The 9,498-nt window shown below is 41.4% G+C and overlaps 1 protein-coding gene across 2 annotated transcripts; it reads left to right on the top strand.

Moving 5' to 3' along the window:
• The first annotated feature begins 227 nt into the window (after positions 1-227).
• On the top strand, positions 228-4,416 carry LOC119277632 (AP-3 complex subunit mu-like). Of its 2 annotated transcripts, none has more exons than XM_037558924.1 (8): positions 228-379; positions 509-614; positions 898-1,008; positions 1,870-1,959; positions 2,258-2,505; positions 2,986-3,195; positions 3,290-3,497; positions 3,744-4,416. In XM_037558924.1, exons 1-8 carry the CDS (start codon positions 345-347, stop codon positions 3,987-3,989), a joined length of 1,254 nt encoding a protein of 417 aa, XP_037414821.1. In that variant the 5' UTR covers positions 228-344; the 3' UTR covers positions 3,990-4,416. The 2 variants fall into 2 exon arrangements, with proteins under 2 accessions (XP_037414821.1, XP_037414813.1); XM_037558916.1 differs by having other exon boundaries at positions 2,234-2,505.
• Positions 4,417-9,498: the final 5,082 nt, after the last annotated feature.

Raw genomic sequence — 9,498 nt, 5'->3', positions numbered from 1 at the left:
CAATAAAGTACACCAGAGGGCTTTCCCCGTAAAAAGAAGATTTTCCTGCACTTTGGTCAGTATGAGTTTAAAACATTTTGTAACTAAGCATAGCTTATAAATTGTTAAGTTTTCGTGGTGGATATTTTCATTGGATCGGGTTAGGTGGATATTTTCATTTCAAGGGAATAAATCGGTGGCAATTTCGCATAAACAGCCCCTAGTACTGTAATAAGCTTCAGCCAAGTCACGACTCCAGGTTCGCCTCGTTCTGCTACTCCTGCTTCTCCGGCACGGCGTCTTCCGCTGGTCGCTCCTAAGATCCTCACACCACCCCGCCGCGCCCAGCCGCGAAGGACAGCGGAATGCTGCAGTGCGTCTTCCTCCTCTCCGATTCCGGGTAATCTCAGCGCCGCAGCCCTCCGATTTCCGTTGCCCCACGCCTTTTCCGGCCGGATCCCTCCGACCCTTGGACTGATCCGAAATGAATTTGATGCGATTCGTTGGGCTGGGCTTCCGGGATCGGCAGGGAGGTGATGGTGGAGAAGCAGATGACGGCGCACCGCGTGGACCGCGCCATCTGCGGCTGGTACTGGGAGTACGTTCTCGCCCACGCCGCCGGCGACCCGTCCAAGGTAATAAGTACAGCCTATGCTCCTGCACTTCCCACCTTTTGTTCAGCACTTCTTGGGAAGCTCCTAGTAGTTCTTGATTCCCGACGCCCTTGTTGTGTATGGCTTGCTGAATTATATTCTGGGGACTCCTGGGCTAGCCCAAGGTTTCAGCATCTTGTGCCATTGCTGCTGCTATTGTAGAGAAATCTAGCATAAACTAGTGAATTTTGAGCTGTTGTAGTGTTGAGCTCATGCCTATTTCTTCATTGGACCGCCACTTATTATGTTTCTTGGACCCTGGAAGGTCTTGCAGGTTGTGGTGTCCCCAACACACTACTTGTTTCAAGTATATCGCAGTGGGGTGACGTTCTTGGCGTGCACCCAAGTGGAGATGCCCCCCTTGATGGCTATCGAGGTCTGTGCTTCATACCCTTACACACTTTTGTCTTTAATTCGGTACCGTTTGCTTGCCTAGAAGACATAGTGTAACATAGTTGCCTAAGAAAAAGCTACTCAATCTGATCAGTTTTTAATTGGGGTTGGGATTGCTCCCTGTTTCCTGCCATGCATGGTGTATGCTTTGATATGATGTTACACTTTTTCTGAAGAGTATGTGGCATCCAAAATCACAGCCACAATTAAGCTTGCCGGTTTATCAATAGTCCAATACATGATATGTATGAAATAGCTAATATTTCTAGAACTTGCTATTGACATTCCAAAAGCCTGTGTAAATGTAAAATTAAATAAATAGCCTGATAGATGATACTTCATCATGGTATCTGTTTTGCAAGGAAACTAATATAATCATCTACATTACATATGCTAGTTCTCATGCTGAAAAATACTAGTGGAAATGTGTTAAACCTGCTCATTCTGATCCAAGAGTTGTACTTTATCACCTATATGATTTTGGTTTTCTCCAACTTGAATCAGGCACTCCATTCTGTGCAGTAGTTATGTTTAAGATATGTCTGAACATAGATCTGTTGCAAGTTGGCTCCCATGTGCACTTTTTTTAAGACATATAATGTTATATTAAACAGCAAGACATTAAGTACTCTGGGATGTTGAATGCATTTTCAGTAAGGATTTGCAGGTTGTAGCTAAGAAATGTTATTGTTATCCACAAGTCTTTCCCTGCCTGAAATGGTCAATATTGAAGTTACTTCCCAAAGTTATCTATCCCTGAAATAGCAGATAGCCTGATTGTCTACAAATTTTAGCTTCCGTTCCCTTTCATACGGGTGTGCTCATATGATTCCATTGTATCCAGTTTCTCTCTCGCGTGGCTGATGTCTTGACAGATTACCTTGGAGATATAAATGAAGACACAATCAAAGACAACTTCGTAATTGTTTATCAGGTATATTTTCTTACCCCTGTCACATTATAGAGAGGTAGAAAGCTCATGAAATTTCAATACATAAGGCTACCTATTTACTTCTTAAAAATTAGGTGCTTCTATCCAAGTACTCTGTTTCCATCGATTGATGAAGGCAATGCATATGCTAGTCCACTGTTAAGTTCATTCTGTCAAAGCAACATCAAACCAGAATGTGTGTTGCATTCGAACTTTTAATAACGATCATCAAGTTTAATCCATGATTGGTAAAACCGAATATGTGATTTTTATATAGGTTTATATTCTTACATTAATCCAGATTCTAGATGAAATGATGGACAATGGCTTTCCACTAACTACTGAGCCAAACATCTTGAAAGAGTTGGTTGCCCAACCAAATATGGTCAGCAAAATGTTGAATGTTATGACTGGTAAGAGTTCTACTATCGGTAGCAAACTTCCAGATGCAACTGCTTCTTTTGTACCTTGGAGAACAACAATTGTCAAGGATGCAAGCAATGAAGTCTATGTTAACATAGTTGAGGAACTAGATGCATGTGTGAACAGGTATTCTGACCTTTTTCCTTTTAGATGCTCTAGATATAGTAAATTTCCTCACATCTATAAATTTGGCTTTTAGATCCCTTGATCATGTGTGAACAAGTATTATGTTCACACATTTTAGTTTTCTATAAGTAAATAGAAGTTATTATCAAATTTGTGGCTTTGGCTTACAGTAACACTTTGTTAAACTATCTGCAGGAAACTAAAACTGGACTTTAGTATATCGGAAGTACCGACTACTGAATGTTGTGTTTGAAATCCACCATTAGCTAATATATGTCTCACTAAATATTAAACACAATTTAAGCTCGAAGATTTAATCGAGTAGGTAAAGTGGTGGTTAGCAGTGTAGAAGGACATATATGTTTTCTTCTTCTTTGTGAGGAGTAGATCCATCTACCTCACTTTGTTGTCTTTTGGCTTCCATGACTCTGAAATAAATTTTCCGCTGTTGACATCTTTATTGGTTGACCGGATTTGCAGGGAAGGGGTTCTAGTGAAATGTGAGGCATGTGGTGAAATTGAAGTGAATTCAAGTCTTCCAGGGTTACCAGAGTTGACATTGTCATTTGCAAATCCTACAATTATCAATGATGTGAGGTTCCACCCTTGTGTCCGATTTAGACCCTGGGAAGCCAATCAGATCCTATCATTTGTTCCTCCTGATGGGCAGTTCAAGCTTATGAGTTATAGGTGCATAAATATCCACTGTCAATGGGTTCTTCTATGTTTTTGCTATCTTGGGTTGCCTGTTATATATTCTCATCGTTTGATTGCAAATAATCAGGGTTAAGAAATTGAAGACCACACCAATTTACGTGAAACCACAATTATCATCTGATTCTGGGAATTGCCGTGTTCATGTGATGGTGGGGATTCGGAATGATCCTGGGAAACCTATTGATTCTATAATAGTGCAGTTTCAGTTGCCTCCCCTTATTGCTTCTGCTGATTTGACGGCAAACCACGGCACAGTCGACATCCTTGCTGATCAGGTCAGTACATTGCTTACCACCAAAGTTCTATAACTTCGATTGATACTGGTTTTTTCGTTGTCACACGTGAACCTATGACCTAGCTCCCTTCTTAAGGAAGCTAGGAACTAAAAAACGTTATGGTGCGCTGGTGAATCAATCATATACTAATTGATTTTTACTGAATAAATATAATGTTTTCTACACTCGAGCACTCTATATACGTTGAAATGTCTGTCTAATAATAGCATTTGTTTATTTATGCAGACCTGTGTGTGGACAATTGGGCATATTCCGAAAGACAAAGCACCATCCCTCTCTGGAAATCTACGTCTCGAGGAAGGACTCGCTCATCTGCATGCATTTCCAATATTTCAGGTGAAATTCAGGATTATGGGGGCTGCGCTGTCTGGGCTTCAAATTGATAAACTGGACGTGAAAAATACACCAAGCGCACCATACAAAGGTTTTCGAGCCCAAACTCAGGCTGGAAGGTATGAGGTCAGGTCCTAGGTTCTCGCAGAAGCCTCAGCCACCACATTTTGCACCCTAATTCAACATGGTGCCATAGCCCAGAACCTTGGGGCTATCGAAGGTATTAGTGTCCATCCATGCCTAGCATCCCTATCAAGGTCAACATTCGACATGCATACATTTTTTCTGGTTGGGGCGACGGCGAAGATTTCTCGTCTGTAGATGCTTAGCAGCCCATGTATCAAGATTTTGAGTTGTGCTGTATCAACTTAGGCTAGAACAATCAGTTAATCTGTCGATGTTCAGTCATGTAACTACCGGCAGTTAGAAAATGGGTGGTGTTTTCTTTTCTCCAGGCTTACAGCTATTTGTATGCAGTTGTAATTTGAGAACAATTGTACAAAAGGATTAGGGTTGCATGTAAATCCTTCTTTTTATATGAAAGATAGACATTGTTGTTCGAAAATCAGTTTCTGAGCCCGAGCTCACATGATCCTGAAATCTACACCACCGATTCACATGTGGATCCGTGCCACCCAGTGTATTTCACTGTCGTATTCTCATTTTCCCACTGAACCGCTGTAGCGTAATCATTGCAACGGCGCGTTACAGTAGCGAGGCGGAACATGCAGCAGGCTGATGGATCAGCGTGTTTTCAGAGCCAGGCTGAGCCATCCACTCCACCGGTCTCCAAACGGTGACCATTGCTCTAGCCCTCCAAATTCAGTGAGAATCCCCATTTTAAATGCACATAGTTATTTTTTCATTGCCCCGGCAATCACCTCTTGCTGAAAAGGAGACCAAACTGAGTTTCAGCAAACTGCAATTTGTTCAGATAAAAAAATGGCACATCGAACATGTCCTAGCAAATATTTTAATTTGACACTTATGTTACAGTCTGCCAAATGCATGTCACAAATTATTAAGAAACAAACCTATGTTTACAGTCTGTGACGTGCCTCTCCAAACTGAGGAACAAGCCTCGATCAAAGCTCACAAAAACACACCGGAAAATCCTCGGAACTACAAATTATCAAAATTCAGTTTTCATGTTTCAACAACACCCATCCGCCTAGTGCAAGTGGTCCGACGATGTCCTTCCATGCCGCAATTCTTGCACTTCCTAGGCCTCCGCGTTTTTTTGGGTGCATCCCCTCTTTCAGGACACGTAGTCCGCTTGTCGCCCTCTCGACGACATCTCTACTATTAAAGCAGAATCGAACGTCGTGATGGTTCGACCTACTGTTTCCCACGTACGATCGGATCTCCCTTCCACGCGTGCGTAAGAAAAGCAGCCCACCCCGCGGATGATCGGTACAACGTGGCCCCATCCACGACCGAACAGAGAGAGAGAAAACTGTCGCTACACACGCACACACACGCCTCCGTTTCTCCTCTCTCCCCAAGTCGCTCCCGATCCCATCTCTCTCCATGAAAAGTTGCCGCCGCCGCCGGCTGTGCTCGTCACCCCGCCTCCTCTCCATCCGCTGCCGCGCGCGGATCTAGGTGAGGCGTGTCTCCCGTCCCTTGCGCCCGTCGTGGAAGAGAGGGAGAGAGAAAGAGAGAGGTGGGAGAGAGAGGGAGGAGCAGACAACGGGGGCGCTGGCCTAATCGCCGATAGTGGAAGATGAGGTCGTGGTTCCGACGCATCGCGGGTCGGCGATGCTGAGGCACGGCCGTCGACTTCCTTGTTTGCTTCTGGCCGCGGGCGCACCTTCTCCTCATGTCACCCAAGATGGTCTGTAGTCCATCACGGTCATCATAACTCCAAACGCCGCCGTCGTCATCCGACGTGCAGTTCAGGGCGGCCACCAGAAAGAGCCTGATATGCCGCCGTTATGGAGAAGCTCTCGGTTATGGTGAGATATATACCGTGTTTCCTTTTTCTTCCAGACTTCAAATTCATTGGTTGATATGATTTTTTTAGGTTAGGGTAAATGGCGATGATTTCGGATAATCTGGTCTAAGAGCTTGTGGAGACGAAAAAATAATCCTAATCAAGCAGTTTGGGAACAACAATGCCAAGATTAAGTTCAGCAAGGAAGCCAAACGACATTTTACAGTGTCTACTCTCACAAGTACTCTGCTAATTTGCTTGGTAGTTGTTTGCCCTCTCCTGATCGAGATGAATTATGGATGTCTCTTGTGCCACTGATAGATTGGTTTGGTGGTTGGTCTGATTTTTCACGCCTGGTAAACAAGAAGGTTGCTAGCTGCTTATAAAGATAAGCCCGTGAGGAGAACTGGATATATATGTAATGTTAACTCATGTTCAACTGTTTTGCCATTTCCCCTGAAACTATGCAACTGCGACTGCTCCAGTCTTTGTTGATCTTAATGTAAGACCAAGAGATGAAGTGTATTGCTTATCAAATTCTGTTGTTTTCTTGTCAGATGAAAGAATTTAATTTTAGGATGAAAATTTAGCATTTAACAAATCAAGCGGTCAAGCCACTAAATCATGATCCTTTAATGTTATAGTACAGCTATGAAAGGATGAGATACTTTTGGTTGCATGCTTAAAGAGAACTACTTGGTACCACAAAAACTGGGCACCGAAGTAATTTTGATTGGATAATAATTTATGCACCACAACATAAGTGGATAAACTCCTCTCACATGTTTGCTATTTCCTGCAAACTTTTCCTTTTATTTGTGCAGGAACTTCTCAGTATATATTTCCTTTCCGTTTGCAATCTGTGGACCATCACTCTGTGTAGTACAGTCAGTATATACTTTTCCTTTTATTTTTGAACTTTTAAACTACCTTAGAAGCGACGATGAAAACTTAACATCAGTGCACTTTTCTATATATTGTATTCTGACTACCCTACTCAATCGCTAATCCAGCGAGGTTAAAAGCTTGCCTTGCCTTTTGACTTTTTTTCTTGTGCTGGTAAGAACAAATGCCAGTTGTTATCCTCTTGTCATGGCCCTATTAAATACAGTTATCTCTGTATAAAAAATCACATATATAATGTGTTTCATAATAGCATTGTAGGCAAAGGTTTGAAACACGCAGTGATCAATATTTAGACAACAATTTTCAGTATAGTATTCTGAGGAATACTAGATTCGTGTGTTGTTTCATATGCTGTAGTTTTCTGCTTGACATGAATTTTTCACATGGAAAAGGGGCTAAGTTTGGTGGGCTTTGTATTTCCCATCACTTTGTGTTTATTATTTTGTAGTCCTTAATTGCCATCGTTAAGGTCAATTAGTGCTAGCAGTTAATGCTCTCTGTTCAATTCTAGGGTGGCAGACCAAGCATTGTAGAGCTTCGCATTTTAAGAATCTCATGTAATATGATTCTTCTATGTAGCAACACATCGGCTTTTAGCAATCTTTAAAGTGAATGATAATTTATTGTTGTATTTCCAAGAATGGAAATTGCAATTGCAAATGATTTTTTTGATCAAAAATTTAAACTTGTTCGCAAGTAAATATTAATTTTAGTTTACAAGTAAACAAGCAAAACTTTTTTTTGAAATAAACCTTTTCTCCTTAATTTTTACACTATCTCTGTTGATGCAGATAGGAATTTTAGTAACTTGAGAAGGTTGGCCGCCGAGAACTTCATTTATGCACACAACCATCCATGGATTAGATAGGATGTATGATGCAGTGGCACATCGACCACCCTGAGCTCGCCGATGAATCCGGCCGGGCACATGATGCCATTAACAGCAAGAATGACAGTGTACCTTCGTGCAACATTTTTGAGCTATCATGCTCTTATCTTACCAAATGGTATCATTGCCACCTAGCAAAGAATGTTGATACTTGAGCGCACCCTCTGATATATACTTTCTAGCCAGCTACAGGAATGAGAACCAGCAGGAAACAGAATGCAAGGCTCGTTAGATGGGTACCAAGAAAAAGGCTGGCCCCAAAACCTGCAATGTGTTCCTTCTGTTTGAAACCTCGTGGACTCAAGCTTCACGTACAATCCAACACAGAGATCACATAAAAAATTCCAAGCATGGCAGGCGGAAACAATAGAGAAAATGAGAGGAAGACAATAAACATGTACAATGACATGGTGAGAGGGAAAAAGAAATACAATGATATTCAGTTTATTTTAACCCATTCTCTCTTCATTCTTTCTCTGTCGTTCTCTTTTCTTTCTCACCCTTATGTCTAAAATAAACCGGAAGAGCATGGCAGAGGAAGACAATAAACATGTACAATGACATGGTAAAAAAAATACACATTACACATTTAGGTTCATGTCTTTTTGTTATTCCCGTGGCAACGCACGGGCATTTAACTATGTATTCCAGACTGCTAAGCCTTTTCTATTTTTTTCCTTTTGGCATGGACAAGGATTCGCCTTGAATACTATTATGTAGAGTACATCTTTGTAGTAGTTCTTTTTTTACAACAGAGTACATGTCTATAGTTAGCGTGGAGCGATAACTCATCTGTCATTTGCACTTGCTGTTTCATATGCTTTTATCAATAGTAAAGCTTCTGGGATTACAATTATAGTGGTTTACTTGGAGCTATTTAGTTGGAAGAAAACATAGATTGAAGATGGATATATCAGATGCACCTGCTTGATAGGATTCTTATTTAGTTATGTGGAGGCAGTGATGCTTGCTTTGATGTGGATATGTGTATTTTTTTTTAATATTTGCTTACTTGCTACTTGCTTGTCTATCAAGCTACTTTGGTAGATTTTAGAGAGAAATTTGTTTTTGAACAAGACTATCAAGGAAGCATCATGGCAAAGATATATGTTGCATTACTACAGTTGAGATAATTGATTTGATTATAATATGTCAAGCTTCAGAAACTTCACTATGTACATTGGTTTGGTGGTTTAATATTTGTCACACTATAGTAATAAGCAACATACGACACATAAATTCTTGATTTTTTTTTCTGACTCAAGATCTCTACGCCTAAATTTATTGTTTTGTGGCACTGTGCGGACATTTTTCTCTTGGTGACCAATATCCCTCAAGCTATACGAGATTTGATTAAGAACATAGGAATACTTTTTTTTAACTCGTGATGATAAGTATGTATATCTGGAATTCAAGTTTGAGTCACATGTACTTGGTTTAGTAGTACTCTTTCCGTTCAAAATAAATGTCGAGTTACTTATTTTGGAACGGAGGGAGTACATTGTATAGGGAAGAAGGTATCATACTATTTCGTGGGGTGAACGCGTTAAGCAGGATGGGTTGTCAAGGCTTCAAGTGGGTTAGTAGATAACAGCGAGCAACTAGCAAGGTTGGATCAACGTTGGAGGGGAATAACAATGGTGAGCGATGTTTAAATTTATGTTCCGTGGCAACGCACGGGCACTCAGCTAGTATGTTGCAGAATCTTGTACGCTTGCTCAGCACTCATACGGTGCCTTCTCTCTGCTTCTCTGGTACTGTTAGCCATGCAGAGCATTCACACTGACAGGGTTGGCAGTGCTAATGCATTTTTCGGCAATTTCGTTGCTTGCCAACACAAGCAATCTCTCCGTTCCTAGGTAATGTACCAGGAACTAAGCCGGCCATGCGGTCTTCAAAATCCAGACCATCCCTCC

Source organism: Triticum dicoccoides, chromosome 1A (assembly GCF_002162155.2).
Source record: "Triticum dicoccoides isolate Atlit2015 ecotype Zavitan chromosome 1A, WEW_v2.0, whole genome shotgun sequence".
Lineage (NCBI taxonomy): Eukaryota > Viridiplantae > Streptophyta > Magnoliopsida > Poales > Poaceae > Triticum > Triticum dicoccoides.
Note: the sequence above shows the minus strand (reverse complement) of the source record. Positions and strands in the feature narration are given on the sequence as shown.

Excerpts from the sequence above, each read along its gene's own strand:
- LOC119277632 (XM_037558916.1), top strand. The coding sequence starts at position 345 with ATGCTGCAGTGCGTCTTCCTCCTCTCCGATTCCGG. Across the intron at positions 1,960-2,233 it reads ACTTCGTAATTGTTTATCAG|GTTTATATTCTTACATTAAT; the intron begins GTATATTTTCTT and ends ATTTTTATATAG. Across the intron at positions 3,498-3,743 it reads TCGACATCCTTGCTGATCAG|ACCTGTGTGTGGACAATTGG; the intron begins GTCAGTACATTG and ends TTATTTATGCAG.